The following is an 18,464-nucleotide window of genomic DNA, read 5'->3' on the forward strand; positions in this document are numbered from 1 at the left end:
ACCTTTCGAAGGATATTTAGCGCCCTTTTACCTTTATGCTAATGAGTATGTCCATATTCATGTCAAAACTATGATGCCATCTCAGGAAGAAACCTGGTGAATTGGTTTGGACACAAAAAACCCTGCATTTCTTTAAAAGATTTTGCTGGACTCAGCTCTCTTCTTTGCCGATTCATTGTTGTTTATGTGCATAACAATCAGCAAGCATCAATCCCTTTCTCAGAAATGTTTTCAGCAAGTAAATTCTGGGTTCACAATTTGAACAGAAAGCCCATGCACTATGAGCGTTTTCGAAACGAGTAGGTTCGGCTTAGACTTTGGTTTCGCTGGTTCCAGCCATTCTGAAACGGCCTTCAAAACCACATGTTCCAGCCATTCTGAAACGGCCTTCAAAACCACATGCTCAAGCTCTGACTGGAACCAGCGAAACTGAAGTCTAACATGAATGCACTCGTTTCGAAAACGCTCAGTCCCGACATGACTTCACAGCAACAGCGCCCTCAGTTGTCCAGGAAAGCACGGATAATTTGAATTGTATAAAAAGGGCACTTTTCAATGCATTTAACTAAACAGGGATGTAAAAGAGTTTTCATTCATTGAAGAAGAGGACAAAGTTGAAGAAAAAACTGTGTCTAAGAAAATTCATTGCATCTACAGTTCAAGGTTTTGATTCATCTTCAACGGTTCATCTGAGTTCAATGATTCTATAGTTTAAATCGGAACAGATTATTGCCACAAGTAACTTTAACCAATGCAATTGTTTCGGTCGTTTCGTCCATCTGATTAAAATCAGTTCACCCAGACAAAATTATGTTGCAGTCATCTCAATTTTTTTGCTTTTTTTATTTTAACAATGACGATAATTGCATGGTAGCCAGAAAAGAATGGAAAACAACTTGATCGAATAAAAACACAGCCTATCGAAGATCAGTTGGTTGACATCCACTCCTGAAGGCGCCGGTATAGTTAACAGTTAAGTAAACGATTCAATACCAAGACAGTGCGTGCAATAGTGTCCTTGTGCTTCAAATGAATCCGAATAGAGAGACCAATTCCACTTGTCATCTTTGATGATGGTTCTCGCTCTGTTTTTCCCTACCAAGCGAGTTTCCCCGCTCCCCCGTTATAACCACGATGGAGAGCTTAGTCGCGGCTGCTTCATGCCCAAACACCTTCCAAAAAACTTATAAAAATGCAACACTCAACAGGGACGTGACTCTGGGCATTCATTACACCAGCTACAAACAAGGCAATGAAGCCAGAAACTTACTATTATAATAGATAAATCCGGAACAAACCGCCTTGCACTGTACCTACGAGGGAATGGACGACCGAATTACACCGTACAAGCTCTTCGCTTTATCAGATAGGTGGTTTGGGTAATAGTAAGAGCAGTATTGAAGGGTGCATGTGTAAATGATACGTTTTATAACGTTTGTTATACATTGGTCCCTGTCGATATGCTCCGAGCCATTTTATCGCTCTTCGTATGTGCTCATTGCATCTGACTCCGACTCCTTTACGCACTGCGTACGCACGAACAACCACCACCACCCCATCGATGCGTACGTAGTTTATGGACGGCCTCTACGAGCGCGTATGGGTGTAGAGCTACCGAAGTGATAGTGTCTCCTCGGGCCAGACTATCACTAACGAAGCAAGGCCTTCATCGGTTAGAGTAGAGGAGGAGCACTTAAAACTTCCAGTTTGTAAAACAGAGCACCTTTTTTAAACACTAGTCCTGAACGAGATGCCAAAATAGGATTCCTGAATTTCTAATCGGTAAGTGAGGGCACAAAACATGCTGTCTACTAAACATTCATGCCACAAGGCTTTTGAAGTACTTGTTTCCACAAATGGTAAGAAAATAAGGATAATCGTGAAGGGCATATCTTTTGGGGGTTCACTCTACATGCTTAGTCGGTTTCTTTTGTACGAATTTCACTTTCCTTCATTGTCATGGGTTGAAGTTCGTCAATGCAACAGTAGTATTCAGATAAAATTTCAAACAGGCCAGGGGTAGTACTCCATCTATGCTCAAAATCCTCTCGTTGGGGCTTACTTTGAAAGGCTGAAACAGGACACGGACACTTTTTTAAATAGAGATTATTTTATTGAATATTTACAAGGCATGGTTACCCGACAAAGGAACAAAATATCATATATTACAGTTGCTATATAAAGGGTACCACATCTTGCTAAAAATAGGATCCATTACTGAGTGCGACCCTAATTTTCTGTCACCGGCCTGTGTTCTGGAATGTTAACCTTCACTTTGGCGCCAATCTTTTCATAACAGCCGTCTTGTCGAGAATGTCGCTCCAAAGAAGGTAGAGGAATGCAGAAAAAAACACAAACCAAGAAGACCTTTTCTTTCTTACGATTTGACGGAATTCGTTGTGTTTTTATCAGCACGTTTTTCTTTGATTTACTCGTTAGATTAATTACAAAAAATGTTTGGCAAGCCTTTAACGGTACACTTTTGTGTGTGTCGGATGCATATCACAATCTGACGTGTGAGAGTAAGAAACTGACCTCCACAACAGTTTTACCCTGAAATAATCATATGGATATCTTATTGGATAGAATGCCGTATTTACCAGCTAGTTAAGTATATCTTTTTTTCTTTCATTCCAACTATTCTTCTTGTAATTAGATCCATCTATTGCACAATCGAGAATCACTTTAAAATTATTATAAACAGCCTATACTTTTCATTCGCAAGATTATATACAATACAACCAATCCACTTTACTCTTTATTTCTTTTGCTAAATATATACTGATAATTATTATAGCTATATTATAGTTTCATTTTATTATATATTATTCCATCTAAAAAATTTTGCTGTAGATGTTTGGTATTTCTCGGATCGTAAAGCATTATTTACAGAGAAACTAGATACGTTGGTTGCGATTGTTTTAGCGAGTAATACACCATTTTGAATTAATGTGGCAAAACCACACGACAGGGCATAGGTGGGAAAAGCACCTCGGGTATCGATTACTTCTCTCGACTATTACTTCTCTCGCCTATTCTGGGATATCCGAATGTCTCTCAAGAGGCTCCTACAAACATTGTCGATTATGACGACTACATTGTACACACTGGTCAATGGTTAGAAACTGTACTGATGCGGCTTTTAAACAACTCTCTGTAATTCTTCCAATACATTTATTGCAATGTTAAATACCCGTTCCTACCAGGAACCCCTCGACGATACTTTACATCAAACATACACTGTTTTATATTCGCAAATCGCCAAGGATACATTGGTAACAAGTAATTTGATTTCCCCCGGCATTCGAAGAGCAGGCATAATGGAACGATTTGGATTGGATGCCACTGTGATGTTCATTCTGATTGGTCAAACAAAGAGGACAGGGACTCTTCCATTTCCAGCGTAGTAGTCAATTTATGACTAGTGCCCTTAATATTTTGACCCATTAGATACATTACATGCATATACTCGAAAGTGATAGGTTCATGAGATTCCTTCTATCATTAATGTATTAAAACCTGGTCGTCCATGTCCATGAGCCACAAAGGATTAATACGCACACTTAGCATGACTCTTTGAAAATAACAACAATATACCTGCGAGGGATCCAACAGTTTGCATGAACTGCGTGATTTTGTAACAACAAAAAGTCACTAGACTCTCATGTGGAACTTGTGACTTCATCAATTGCCATCCGGAGGAAGTCCCGGAAAACATCGTTCGCACCCACTTCATCCCCACTTTCATGGACTCTCCTTTCCCCTTCGCACAGGAAGCACTCGTACCTTGCCTGACAAAACCACTCAACCTTCAACCTGACAGCACGCCAGGGTAAAAACACCAGCAACTCACCTCTAACCTTATTGGGCCTCGATTGGGTTTAAGAGAGGGCGCAATTTTGTTAGTGGGAACAGCACTTTGCTGGTATCCCAACGACTATGACACGTACACGATACAGTCGCGTAGACCACTCCCGACCAACCGATGCGTGCGTGCGATAGTATCACACTCGCGCGTGGCGAGGCGTGCGCATGACCAAGGCCATTTTCGACGCGGCCGTCAATATCTGCAGCCCAGGCTATTCTCCGTGGTGCGTCCATGACAAACTGCACAGCCGTAGCCACAATTTGAAAATACCCAGTCTGGACCACACAGCTATGGCCGTGTCCGAAACGGGCATCCAGCGCTTCGTCTACGCCTACTTTCAGCGCGTCTGTAGTCGGATTTAAAATGGACAAAGACACAGAACTAGCTTTATACAACAGATTCGTATTCAGCCTTATGTTGCTCCTTGATGTGGAAACGTTCTGAATTGAATGTAAATAAATCCACTTCGGATTTGTGAGGAAGGTTCAGAAGTGAGAGAGCACCTAGTCACTAAAAGGCGCCGAAGTAGTTTCTTTTAATTTTATTAATCAAAGCAATGTTGCGTATGTGTCCATCGCGTCAGAACCAAAATACGGCTGCGTCAGTTATCATTAACACACTCATTGGAAATGTTTGATAACGGTCCAAACCTAATAAAAGCTCGAATTAATCACTAAAAGTGAAGTGCTTTCTAAATGTCGCGTGGCATTATTTTCTGGATACAGATCTGAAACAAAGAAATTCGGACTTTCTGCAAATGGACTATCAGCCAACACCTCGAATGGTACAAACAAATGAAACGGCAAACAGACACACGCGATGGTCATTTATCAAATCCACACAAATCCCACACTTTGTCTGCAAAAAGCTGGATTGTACGGATTCTGTTAAAGGATTGCTCGTCTACTAATACTCGAAACTCACTCATAACTCACCAAACACACTCCGATTGAGATTCCTTCCTCACTTCCACACCCAACACACACTACCACTGATGTGTATCAACTATTTCTAGTGTGCCCAGAAAAATAGGAAAATAACTAGATAAAATATACGTCATATAAATAAAATAAATGGAACAAGAAATACTTAGCACAAAGGTCGACAAATCCCATTCTTAATTTGATAACTGCGTATGCACGCATATCACGTGACATTATTGAATCCTTGAGTTCCGTTCCATACTGTGTTGACCAATCAAAGTTATGATAGTGCGCAACAGAATAAAAGACTGACAAGCGTGCGTCTATACTCCAACTGACATCCCATTTGAATCACGTTTTGTCAAATCAGCCCTTTTCAGAATCAACAGTCGTATTTTGTTTACACAACCTGACAAATCTTGGTGATATCTCATAGTCACTGGGCGACCTCATTCTCCAGTGTGCTTTCTTTGATAGTGTGTTTATTTATTCAATGTGTTGGGGGAGCTAACGGTTCATTTCAGAGGTCTGCTCGGCTTCTTTCGTTGCTCTCACTGCCCAATTTACTGGCTCCAGAGAACGGTAGCTTCAGCGGCCACAATGACTGGCCTCAACGATCATTCCACTATCTCCATCGGTGTCCTCGTTCACCTGCCGCGTTTGAAGTGGCCCATTTAGCTGCCATTGCAGTGGGCTGCGTTGTTAACGAGAGAGGGCGCTTTGTCCAATCATTCACACACATGTGGCGGCAAGGCCAGTTCAACGCTGGCCTCGGCTGAGCCTCTCGGTTTGTCACTGATGAGTGGGAACCTCTGAAAGAAGAACGAACAGGATTGCGACCATACACGTTGGCGTACAGCGTCTTGCGGTATTAAACTGACAAGTTTTTGCTGTGGTTATCAATCGCGGCATCCGGTCTAAGCCTCGAAGAAAACGATGATCCGCCCGGTGAGGTTAACCTCAAGCCTTTCCAATCCACTGACCCGCGGTCGCTCACTCGGTGGAAAGCAAACGGGCAATATGCAAGAGTCGAGCGACTGGCATCATCGATGACAAGGATTGAAAGTGTTTACTTTCTTGGTTCTTGATACGCTTTCTTTTCGTCGTTTTGCCTTTGTTTTTTCGCATGGTTTGTTACAGCTGATGTTTTGGAGTGCAACTTTGGACGTCCACGCCTGTTAGTTGATAGTTCAGCCGGCATCGATTGATTTCAAAAGTCATGTCTAAAGTTTGTTTGGGACGGCTTGGAATTAGTTTTCGGTTTTTCTTCTCAAGCCACGGGCTCAGTATTTGGCAGTCTGGAGTATTGGGTAAGCTCTATGTTCTGTCCCGTGCCCCGACTAGGGGAGCAGTTTCCATCGCTGGTGGAGCGGCCCCGTCTGACCGAGCTGGCCTGCGTGACCAGGGTGGTGGAGCTGTACCGCGAACTCTGGTACATGGACTCCCCGGGCCCGCCACGCCCGCCCTGCCGACGCCGGCTCCCCAAACCGACGCACCGGCAGATGCCGCGCAGCGCCTGGGCCACGTTCTCCCGGAAATTGCGGGACATGAAGCTGTAGACGATGGGGTTGACGGCGCTGTTCAGGAACGTCAGGACGTGGATGGTGGCTGAGAGCTTGAAGATATCGTTCATGCAGAGATGATTCAGGGCATTAAAGGCAACGAGCACCATAACCAGGATCATGGGTCCCCAGGTTAGGGCATAAAGGAGAACTACCAGAATCAACATCAATATAACCTGACGAAAAAAAAGAAGAACATTAACGTTCAAAGTAGAGGTAATCGGCGGGGACAGTCCTTATTCGTACGATTCATTGAAGAATAATGAATAACAGATCAAAAAGGAAGTCACACTTTTGCTCGTGAACGTGTAAACTTGCGTTACCTCAAAAATAACAAAGCCACACGAAGGCTTGTAAAAATTAAAAAAAAAAATCATGGCGAATGAAATTTGGAAAGTTACACTGCAGCGGCATTTTCCATCAATGTGGTCGGACAGGCACATGTGGGCTCCACTCTAACCAGACCTGTTTTTAGTGGAATAGTGGAAAGGGTCGTGATGGACTGAGCCTTAGGCTAATTCCAGGTACCTGTTGTCGATCTTTTATCGAGACGGGTCTCCGAGGTCGTCTCTGGTACCGCGCGTGAGGCGACCCGCCCGACACCACCACCCGTCCTCCCACCGCCGTCTCCCACCGCGGCTCCGAGCCGGCCGAGAAGGGATCGTCGTCGACCGACGAGGCCACTGCGTTTGGGTTGGACACGCCGCTGAAGCCGTTGGCGTTGGTACGGAGCGGCTTGGCGGAACTGGGGGCCTTCATGCTCTGCAGACCCCGGGAGATCTTGGCGCTGCGGTACAACCGCACGCAGACCGTGATGTAGGCGAAACCCATGATGCCCAGGGGTATGATGTAGAACACCAATAGGCAATACATGACAAAGGCCTTCTCGGAGAGAATAACGTTGTCTTGGTATTCCTTAACACAGAGGAACTCCCTCGTGTCGGGGAATCGTTTGTGTTCCTGCGACAGCAAGAGTATATAACAGAGATCAAAGTTACACAGTTGCACGAACATCCGAGTGCTGCACGATATTGTGCTCTGCGAACTTTTGTCCCGGTATTCCGGTCTCAGCGGTCCCCCTTACCAAATATGGTAAAATACGTCACGCCATCTCTGCGCACAACAACGGGAAAGTCGTCCGTTTAATGTCCGGCTATTGGGGGAGCGTTGAGACCAGGAGATAGCCGAGACCCCCCACGTCGGAACTGTAAAACCGCATCGCTAGTTTGGCTTTTGTAGGGAGAGAGTTGCGCACAGATCGTGGCCAAAAACGATGCCCCAAAAGACCAGTCTTCTCAAGATTTTGTACCAGTATTGAAGCTCGAAGGATTTTGCGACGTTTTGAAAACGACGACTTTGAAAATCACCGAGAATCTTTTTTTTTTCATTAACTTATTATTTATTAAAGACTGGCTTGTCTCGACATTCTGGTTTTGTTGTAAAATAGCAAAGACGTCTACTTTTGTGGCCGGAACGTGAAAGCGAATTTTATAAGCAACCCGACGTCAGGGTTAAGACAGGGTTCCAGACCAATTTCGGAAGCAGACATTCAAAAGTGATCCAGTCACAGAAAAGATACCACGATTGTGTTACTTTTGTTGTAAATATTATTAATGTGAACGAAATAAACGCAGCATGTCGTTAGAAACAGTCGATCCATGTCGAAGAATCTCTGGTTGGCAATCGTTTGAAATCTCACCCATACAGTTTCTTATCTTGTATTTGTAGACACACGAGGGACTGCGTGAGTTCCAGGTCGCGCCATCTTTTTCCGCTCGGCAAATTTGTTTTTTCGACATTTGCCCGAGGTTTCCAGCAGAAAAACATGGATAGAGTTTCCTGGCCCAATCAATGGTCATTGTTCCTGGGGAACTTGGGAGCTTAGTCAGGAATAAAGAGCCCGGCGAAAGGCAAACCGTCCGGCGGTGAGTGCGTATCAGGTTTTCTAACCGCCCTAGTCCAAAGTTCCACCAGAGCGCGGGGCGCCATTATGAGGGGCCCGTTTCTCTTTTCCCTCGGATAAAAATGTTCTGTTGTTCGCCGAAAAGTGTTTCAGTGTCTTCAACCTTTGACTGGATATAATATCATCCCATGCCCTCGATAAACAATCCCGGACGGATATCTCCCGCATTCAGGCCCGGCCCGCATTTTCTTGTCGAACGGGCCAGGGTTCGGTTTCACCAAAATCCGTTCAATGTTTAGCCGTTCGCCAACTATCCCTTGGTCGCTTTTTCCGTACTATTCGATTATTTCTTTTCCCCGAAAGAGAAAGAGATGGTTTACATTTCACATTGGTCGCATTCTCCGCAGATTCTTGGGTTACTTAACCTCTTCTCCTTAATCAAAATCGGTTATTGCAACCCATCAGTTTTTATTCAATGAGGATTTCAGAGAAAAAAAGGTAAAAAAAGGTGTTGTGAACGGCCACAATATTTGAAATATCTCACGCTTCTGGCAAAATATTTGAAAGCTGTAGAACACTTACTCTCCATCCCAGCCAAATTACTACAAATTTGCCTCAAGGGCGGTCTACGTAGCTAACGTTTGGCATCGTCAGCTTATGATGCCATCTAGCACGGCAACCTGTCCCTGTATACCTTGTGGTACCGACTAAACTTCATCGGGGTTCTGCGCGATAAAATGTAGTTGCCATGGCATTTCTCTCATGCATATTCGTAAGTGCGGGCTTTCCCCTTGACAACAGGCATCAGAAACACCAATATCGTAGAGGACCAAATTCAGATTACGACAAAGGAAAACCGGAATGAATTATACAAACAAACTTGAAATGATGCCTCACGTTTGAGAATTTCTCTGCTTCACGAATAAAGGTATCCTGACGTCGCTCTCAAAACTGCCAGATGTAGGCCTAGTGGCACTGTGCTTTGACTGCTCCATACCCCAAGCCTCTTGTAAGCACGAAAAAAAAGCTACGCTAAAGGCTAGCTCATACGACGCACGAAAGAGAAAACGAACGCGAATTTGTAAAGTCAAATGAGATATTCGCGTTGTGAATTCGTAAACGTTGAACACATTTCAACTCAGGCGAAATTTTGCTGCCAATTTGTCGCGACGTGAAGTTCCCTTTGCTTTCGCACTCGTCTGCATGCATGCAGTATGAACCGGCGTTAAAACTGTAAGTTAAAGACTGTTTAGGTACATAAACAATTTGAAAGAAGTTCCAATGAAACTTCATACTTTGACTACAAAGTTTAGAACACTTAGATTTCAGGGGCCACGCTTGTGGAACGGTCTTTGAAACCACAGTCGTCTTTGGGTCGATTCAAGGCCTCTTTCAAATCCTATTTGGTTCCTCAATAACCTGCTTAGTTTCCTTCTTTCCTCATGTATTTCTGCCTTTTTGTCACACTGCTGTGTCACTGTAATATAATTACCAAATTCATTGTTATTTTTCATTTATTTTTATTTCAGTCATAAGGTATTCTCCCTTACGTTAATCGTTGTTGTTTCTGTTTGTTGTCTTGCTTTTTGTTTGTCGCTCTGTAAATTTTGTTTTCTCCAGAGCTTTTCAATACAAGCCTCCCAGCCTCTGAAAAAAGCCCCCATATTGGTTTTCCTTTTACTTATGTATGTCTCGAGTTTGATACTCTATAATTATCTCTCGATTTATATATTTGTACTGTTATTGTCTACTTTTCCTGATCTTCACCAATATAGAAATAAATGTCATATCGATTGATCGATATTGATTTATGGTGTGGAAAGCCAAAGTCTTTCTTGCAGTTTTTAGGAAATGGATTATACAAAATCAGTTCAGCACTTATTGGTGCCTAGCAACACGGAATTGCATACAGCAGAACACTGCATACTGGAATCCATTTCTTTTACTTTCTAAAGAGAAATGACAGAATTCTGTCAGAGATTTACCTGCAGCACCGCGCCGGGAATGGCGAGGATGAAACTGATAACCCACGAGCCGGCAACGATGAACTTCGCCTTGAGCCTGGTGATGAGGAAGCGCGCCCTCAAGGGGTACAAAATGACTATAAACCTGTCCCACGCAGAGAAAGAAGAAGAAACGAGAGAAATTAACCATGCCTCGGGTGTTGAAACCGTTACCGCGCCAAGCGGATGCATTATTGGCGGTTTTCCAGCGACGTTTGTGATCTCCTATCGGTTGTAAAAATCTAGGTCCGGAAGACAAGGCTGTTTACTAAATTAAAACCATGCAAACTGACTCCCCAAACAATACGAAACCACTGGATGAATTAAGTAGCCAAGTCTTAGGTTATATTCGTGTGGGGGTAGGGCTAAAAAAAGACTCACGCTCTGACAGCGTTTGGAAAGAACATACACTGCAAATTACCGGGCGAAAAGGACAAGAAAGGTTTGTAATTCCGGTAATCATTCATTCACTGTTGGACCGAAGAAAAAATGTCAGGAATTTAGGGCTCCCCGCGTCAAAAATGTGCCATATCACGAAAAGATTATGTTCAAATCCCATACAATGCATGGTAAAAAGTGTACTAGACCCCAGTAGTTAACCCCGAGATGGACTTTTTAACATCGAAAAAAAATGCCTACAACGACTTGCCTTTCATCAAGCTTTGTTAACCCCCTTTTAGAAAAACTGAAACCGACCTTTCCAAGCCAATGACCATCAACATGCAGGCCGAGCAGGCTGGCGACATCAAGTTCAGGTAGCCAATCATCTTGCAGGGGAAGGACCCGAGCACCCACGAGTCGGTTACAAGGTCTGTCAGCTTGAAGGGCAGTTGGATGGTGACCACCAGGACGTCCGAAACGGCCAGACTGCAAAGCAGCATGGACGTCACACTCTGCGGCCCCTTCTTGAAGAAGATGGTATAGACGACCAAGAAGTTGCCGATGAACCCTAGCCCGGACGATGGACAAAATAACAAAGACCAAAATGTGACTTGTCAAACAAAAAACAGAGCATGCCCAGAAACTTGAGCAGTGCCCTGTAGTGAGAAATCACTTCTGGTTTCTGCACCGTGTGTTATAAACGGGCGTTCGAGTGTCGGCCTAGCCTCTCTCTTTGTAACCGATAAGGGGCACTTGGGCACAGAGCCAGTACAGTTTAGAGCTTAAACTTACTCGAAAATAATTGAGGGCAATTGAGAGTGACATATTCAAGCGTTCCTATGGCGCCTCAGCATAAAAGTAAGTAATCACTCAGGAAAATAAAATGACGAATTGCGTTCCCACAAAGTACACTTTGTGCCGATCTTTATTCGTGAAAGTCGACACCTCAGAATTGTATTTTCTCTCTGTACACTGTATGTGATATTGTTTAGTTTCTTCTTGTTAGGCTGTCTATACTCGACCCACCTATGGCTCCGAGGAGACTGTACACGAAGCACAGTATAGCAGTCACAGCCAGGGTTGGCCAGACGTAGTCGCATTCGGCGACGTACCAGCTACTGACGTCAGTTGAGTTGCCCTCGGCGAGCTCCGCAAACGACTGCTGGGTGATGGTTCGGCCCATCGCCGGCGTCGTCAGCCACGACATTGCGGCCTCGGATCCCGGGACGAAGGCAGGAAATTCTGTCATGCAATCAGTGAAACAAAATGATAACTTTTGAACACACCCAATGAGAGAATCCATGGCTGTACTTAATTAGAAAGCTGTCCAGCTTTTATTGAGTCGAGAAAGTTTGACAGTGTCGAGTACGCTCAGTAGAGCCCGACTGACGTCACTCGAAGTAGGATGCTTTCAAAGGCCCCAGTCGACTTTTCGGAGCCAGGCCACGAGGCAGGTTAAAAAAACTGCTGACATGAATATAGCAGCGCAAAGAGGCAGCGCCCACGACTGTAAGGGGAAAGCCAACCGAGAGAAAAACGTATTTAATTTAATTAAAGGAGCAACGGTGGCAGTCCGGAGTTGCCAGAGCCACGTCTGCGTATATTTCAGACATTACAAAATCTTGAATAATAGAAACCATTTACAGACCATCAACGACACGACCCACTCAGCGTAGAGGATTAAGAAGAAGGAAGTAAGTTATTTTGTTTGGAGCATATGATGACTAATAGTCTAATTTTGTAGGAAAAAGTCAATGGAAAAAACCGCGACACCAGAACGTTAAAGCGGGTGGTGGCTTAAACAAGGAACGACGTGCCAATTCGACGACGGCGCCCGCAATCTACAGGCCGTGACACCCAGTCGCGCCAAAATCACATCTTGCCTTTTCTATCATTCGAAAGAAGGTTTCCCATGTCTCTTGACCATAACAGTAAGCACGTGACAGAGACAGAGAGAGAGAAAAAAAAGAACGATGCGGTAAACAAAGCACCCGAGAAATGTGGCGTGCTCACGTCAAAGAAGGATGGAAATGTTCTCGGGATTGGTTCGATCGCACTCGAATGTACCAGGCCGCTACCCCAAACCGATCTTGAGATGTGGCCGTTGAAGCGCCAGTTCCGAGACGGATGGCAAAATGCCCTCTCGTTTGTGCAGCTGCCCACTTTCGACATTTGACACTCCCTTTTCTTGGAGTCGTCAGCAGGAGGTCAACCTTTCCCTCTGTTTGCCACAAATGGCCAAATATTTAATCCGACGATAAAAGGCCGAGATGTTTGCGACTGGTGGCGTCATCCGTAAAGTGAAAAATAGGCGAAACTCATTGATGCAGCTGCATGCCAGGATTCATACAAACGGGCAGGAGTTATTTTCACTCAAAGCAGAAGTCCATGCGTCTGCTCGAACGTCAGAGCTCGAAATCGTTCCAAATTCAAACAGTGAGTGAAAATACCATAGGAGAATGATGCTTTGTTTTTGGAATATGATGTGTCGAAACAAAAGTGAAACCGCAATGTCGCTTAAGGAAATCCAAATGACCGCCGTAGTATTTGAAACTTAAATGTGTGTTTGGTGTATCTAAATGCTGTGGAAACGCAAACTTGGCTGGGTGGAACAACGGCAGTGACAACGACGAAAACAACCAACCGACCGACCAACAAACAACGACAACCAACGGCAATACCCAAAAAAGGGTTTACCGACAAAAGCCTCACAAAGAGAACTGTCCGAAGATGTGGATCTTTAAGGACTCCCTTCAAACAAAATGAGTACCTACGGGTTTTAGGTCAAATGGTCAGCAAACCCGTTAGGCTACCTGCGCTTCTATAATTAAGTTAATCACACGTTTCACGACCCACTGGTATCGCCGTTTTGTTAAAGTGTCAAGTTCCTGTCATTTGGTGGATTAAAGACGACCAGAAAAAAGTATGACAAGATGATTAAAATTCATTCTAGTGCAGTCAATGACACGCGTGCGCGCTCCCTCTGCTGGGGGGTCATGGGCCGGAACGCTCACTTGCTTAGGTGAAAGCACGTCAGCTATCACGGTTAAAAGAGAGTTTGAGGTTTCGGAACTAAAACGCTTTGATGGACATCTCAAAGAAGAATGAACCGCTGCAAAAAGTAACAACGAACACAACATGCAATCATTTCTACGCAACAAAAAGCACGAAATTCGCACTTAGAGGGTAGTATTTTAATGTCCTTTTGGTCTTTATGCTAATGAGTTTTTTATGCTACATGGATAAGCCAAACCGTGACGTCATTCCAGGGAGAATGCCTCAACGTTACATTGGTTTGTACACGAACATTTCCTCCATGTTTGTACATTTTGTGGGACTAAATATTCCCGCCTTTGCTGATCCGTTGTTGTTTACGCAAAGCAATAAGCGAGCATTGTTCTCTTTCCCGGGAATGTTTTCAGTAAGCAAGTGTTAGGTTCACAATTTCAACAGGAAATCTATGCACTTAACTATGCCATCCTTGGATGACATCACGGCAACGCCGCCCTCAGTTGTCCAGGAAAGCATGGATAATTTCAAGTGTTTTAACAAAAGAATTTTTTTCAGTGCATTTAACCAAATAGTGTAAAAGGGTTTTCATACACTGAAGAAGTTGCCGAAAAAAATTGTGTCTAAGGCCGCGTCCGAAACGGGATTTCAGAGCTACGGGTAGGTCTATTGTCTACGCGTCTCCACGCATTTCCAATGGAGTGAAGACCTACACCAGGCTCTAGACAACAGATTCGGATGCAGCCTTAGAAATTTCACTGCGGCTACACTTTAAGCACAAACTGATGTGCACACTTATTTTTGCTGGGAATATAACTGTCGTCCACTTTCAGTCACTCCGTGGAAGGCTTGCTGCATCTTCGAAATTAACACCCCAACGATATAAGATCACAAAAACCATGAAGTGCGGTACAGCCGTCCCACATTTGACAGTGGCAAGCTCGACACTGTTGATGTTGTGGCCCGATAAACCGTATATAACAGATAAAAAAGTCAACATAAGGAGGCCTCTGTCTTCGTCAAAGTCAGCGCTGCACAGGATGACAAAAGGCGGCAAATTTACCACTGATGCGGCCAAGAAGGATGGTCGATGAAAAGCATTTCTATGATTAACTACATCGCAGTCCCACACGACGCACTTTCCTCTATCGTCTTGACACCGTTTTGGCGCGTCCGTCAAACAAGGGCCCTCTTGGAATGCACTCTTCACGGGGACTGCAATCTGCTGGCGCGCGAGACAGTGCCACTCATTTGGGGGCGAAGGACGAGCCCGACGAACGCGCCTCGGCAAATTCGCGAGGCCAGGAGGCGTGGAAAGTGCGCGGCCCAAAGACACACACGCACAAAAAAGGCGAGTCGAATGCCAATTCGATTCGGGAAATCAATCGGAGGCCACCAATCTCCGACATTAACTAGAAGCGAGAAAAGTGCAGCGCACAGGGGACGAGATGCATTTGAAACATGGAACGATTTGTTAATTACTGTTGACGCGCTGCTGGCTTCTTCCATGAGCGTCGAAGTGCCGGGGTATGAACCCGCAGGGCACCTGTCCTGGCAGCCTAGGGGAGTCTAGTTGCACTGATGTGTCTGAGTTTCTTTAGTCTCCCTGGCTGACCTATTGGTCGCTTGGTGTCAAGTGGTTTACGAAAGGCGTTTCGTATCTGGGCCGCGTTCGAGCGAAAGAAACCTTTGACAATGAACATGTTGAAGATGCACTTTTGCACAAGCTGAGGGAAGGTCGGCAGCGAGGCACTTAATAAATGGCAAATACTGATGTACCCCTAGGAGAGGGGAAATCGTTGGGGAAGGCGGCTTGTGTAAACACTACGTTATCGGGGAGGGGAAAACACCCACTGGCTGTTATTATAACACACTATCCAAGACAGCGTCCAGTTTGATACTATGTTAACAATCAAGCCTAGGAAGGGGTTTCGTGGGTGATTGTTGGCATAGCCAGGGTAAAGTAAGCCATTTTAATGACAAGCTGTCATTTTTTTTTCAGATTCGGAAAGAGTTTGATATGACAGGGGCCTTGAGTACTTTATCTTTTAGGGTAGTAATTTAACCTTCAGCAGGGACTGAGTCTTATTATTTTTTTTATTTTGAAATATTATTTGCTATATGTTTACCATCAACACTTCTGAAATGCTGTAAAAATAAGAAAGGACATTTTGGGGGAGAGGGGTGGGGTCACTTCCAAAAGGAGAGACGTAGTCACAATTGGAGTAAAACAAACAAAGAGAAGCGTTTTTTTGTTCATCCAAAAAAATCCATCATTTGAACTGGAGACAAGTCTACATCTGATCAATCAGAACGTGTTTGATTAAAAGGGTCTCATTAACTCTGACCTGCACTAAATCTTGTTAATTGCTCCAATTATCCTTTACGGTTGCTAGGAGGAGATGGCGGTGCTTCTAACGAGGACTATTCCTCACTGCTTTCAGGATAATATAACTCCACCATTAAAAAGTGTGTAGAATGTGGGGCGGCTTTTACAATGGCTCAGGAATAATGCTAATTTGGGAAAATATTTCAGAAAATCTAATTTGCAGATTAAAAATGAAATTAATGAAGGGAATTCTGCGATTTCTAAAACTTTATGAACCGGCCTTAAAGATTCCCCTAAGGCGGAATTTCACCCCTTTGTGTTTGCTTAGGCGCCAAGTATCAACTGACCTTTAATGAGGTGGTGGCACCTCTCTAGCACGCAGGAGGAAAGCGCACGCTTAAAATGCCTCTTCGACCAATCTGCCTTGAGCAGAAGAACCCCTTCATCGTTTGGAAAGAGCCATGTTGGTCGGGAGTTGGTAGTGAAGTTACCGTAACGAGTACTTTCATAGTCTTTGTGAACCATGGAGTGAAGTGCAGTTCCCACCAAGGGAGCCTCCGCTGCTAGGAAAATTCCACCCTCTCTTGGTTTCGCTCGGGCCTAAAAGGGTAACATGACTTGCAGAAAGTTTGAGAACGCTTGCATAAGTAAACTACTACTGCGGAAATGGCGATTTTTCGGACTGATCTAAATAAAAACCCTTTCCCTTTCCAGTGTATGGGTGATTATTGGAGTGTAACCTATCAAGAGCAAAGCATTTTTATCTTTATAACACTATGCTTGTACATGAATTCACTTTTGGTGTAGAAAAGTGTAATCTGTAGCTTTGTGCTGTTACTTGCGCCAATTCCTTCATAGAATTGAAGACTGTGAGGGGGCGCTAGACCGTCTAAACCACTCACGGCCGCGTCTGAATCACTTGGCTTCGGCTTGACATAACACACAACTCTATGGAAACTGGCTGCAGCTTACTACCATGGACTCGTGCGCAAATTCAAGCCACAGCCAAGTAATTCGGACCCGGCCTATCAACGCTCGACTCGGTGAACACTCCGCTAGAGTGTGTGCTCTACAGCCGTGCAAATAGCTCATGAGTGCTGTATAAACGCTGCTGGCTGTTGTCAGGCACAGCTTTGGCTGTGACACCTGAATTCAATGAACCGGCCCAAAAAATCCATCAATTGATATCTCGGCCAGGCAAACTCATTCAACGACGAACAACATCAAGATTTACGAGAGAAATTGTTGTGATGAATTCGGTGTAGTGAGTTGAGCTATTGTGTGTCACATCGTCTTTTTATCACTGGGAATTTCCCCAGGGAGAATCATGCAAAGGTAAAAGAAGGAATACTCATTTCGGAGAGCACTATGCAGTTTAGTCTGATAGAGGGGTCTAAACAAAGACACAGCTCAGGATCTGAACAACCGTTCGCCGCCGAAAAGTCCCCCAGGAAGCAATTACTCTGTCGTCGTTCATTAAATTGTAACTCATGGGCTCCTCGTATTAAACACAGGGCAAGGACGAAAATTTCTTAGAACCACAGACATCCGCGTTGACAAAAACAAATTTCCCAACAATCGACCGATTCCAATCACGGTTGTTTACGTTTTTGTGATAAGTTTCGACAGAAATGCTGTCTTTCTTTCGTTACTTTTGAAATCTAAAGGTGCCCATCAGTAACTATTAAATAAAAATCCATCCATGCAAAACTTGTATTCATTTGAAAACATTCTTTCTCAACCACTTTGTGGGATGGTGTCATTATCTATTCTTACAAGCCACATTTCAGTGACATACTTCTAAGATCAAAAAGCACTCAACCTTGGAGAAAGCGTTAGGCAGACGATTTTTTAGTTTCATTTCTTTAAAAGTATGTTAAAAATTGACAATAGGGGGATATAAATGGTAACCCAGATAGGCGGCGTAACTAAAGGGGGATTTGGTTGAATTGTGAGGTGTTCTGCGACCGTATGATGGACGTAATGGAATGGCATGAAGAAAACGGCTTCTACCTAGCGCTCACTTGTCAGCAGGCAAAGGGACGAAATGATCGGAATCATCTAATAAAATCGGCCGTGAAATGCAAGGTCTGACTCAGCGTCACTGGAATAATGGATAAATGTGTCTACCTATTAATACAAAAACCCACGTAGAGCTCAGCGTGCGATGTTTAATTGACGAAGCCGTCCGTACATCGGTGTTCTGAGTGCATTTTTTGTCAAATGGCCCCTCGTGCGTAGTCAAGATAGTGACACAGGATTTCTGCACGGGTGCCCATCACATCTTGAGGCTGTGTTTTTAAAAAAATTGATGGCACTAAAAGCTTTGCTCCAAATCCCGTGACGTATAATTTCTCTTCATTGCACTTTCTGTGTCTTAGTTAAGGTGTCGTGTAGAACTTATGCACGACAGGAGTAAAACCACTCCAAGCGCATATGCAATATTGATGTTAATTGACCCCTCAGATCAGATTGGGCCGCTGTTC

General features: G+C 44.2%; 2 protein-coding genes across 3 annotated transcripts in view; both read right to left on the reverse strand.

The window, feature by feature from the left end:
* The window catches only part of LOC110977742 (allatostatin-A receptor-like), a 103,865-nt gene that overhangs the window by 47,238 nt on the left and 38,163 nt on the right, over positions 1-18,464 (reverse strand). The window lies entirely within an intron of this gene.
* LOC147797113 (allatostatin-A receptor-like) lies at positions 2,092-16,876 on the reverse strand. Its single transcript, XM_087144460.1, has 6 exons — positions 16,326-16,876; positions 11,667-11,882; positions 10,956-11,208; positions 10,242-10,365; positions 6,882-7,313; positions 2,092-6,529 (listed from the first exon to the last, which is right to left on the reverse strand). Exons 1-6 carry the CDS (start codon positions 16,501-16,503, stop codon positions 6,062-6,064), a joined length of 1,671 nt encoding a protein of 556 aa, XP_087000586.1. The 5' UTR covers positions 16,504-16,876; the 3' UTR covers positions 2,092-6,061.

Source organism: Acanthaster planci, linkage group LG12, assembly GCF_054643075.1.
Source record: "Acanthaster planci isolate LZ-2023a linkage group LG12, COTS_SCS, whole genome shotgun sequence".
Classification (NCBI taxonomy): Eukaryota; Metazoa; Echinodermata; class Asteroidea; order Valvatida; family Acanthasteridae; genus Acanthaster; species Acanthaster planci.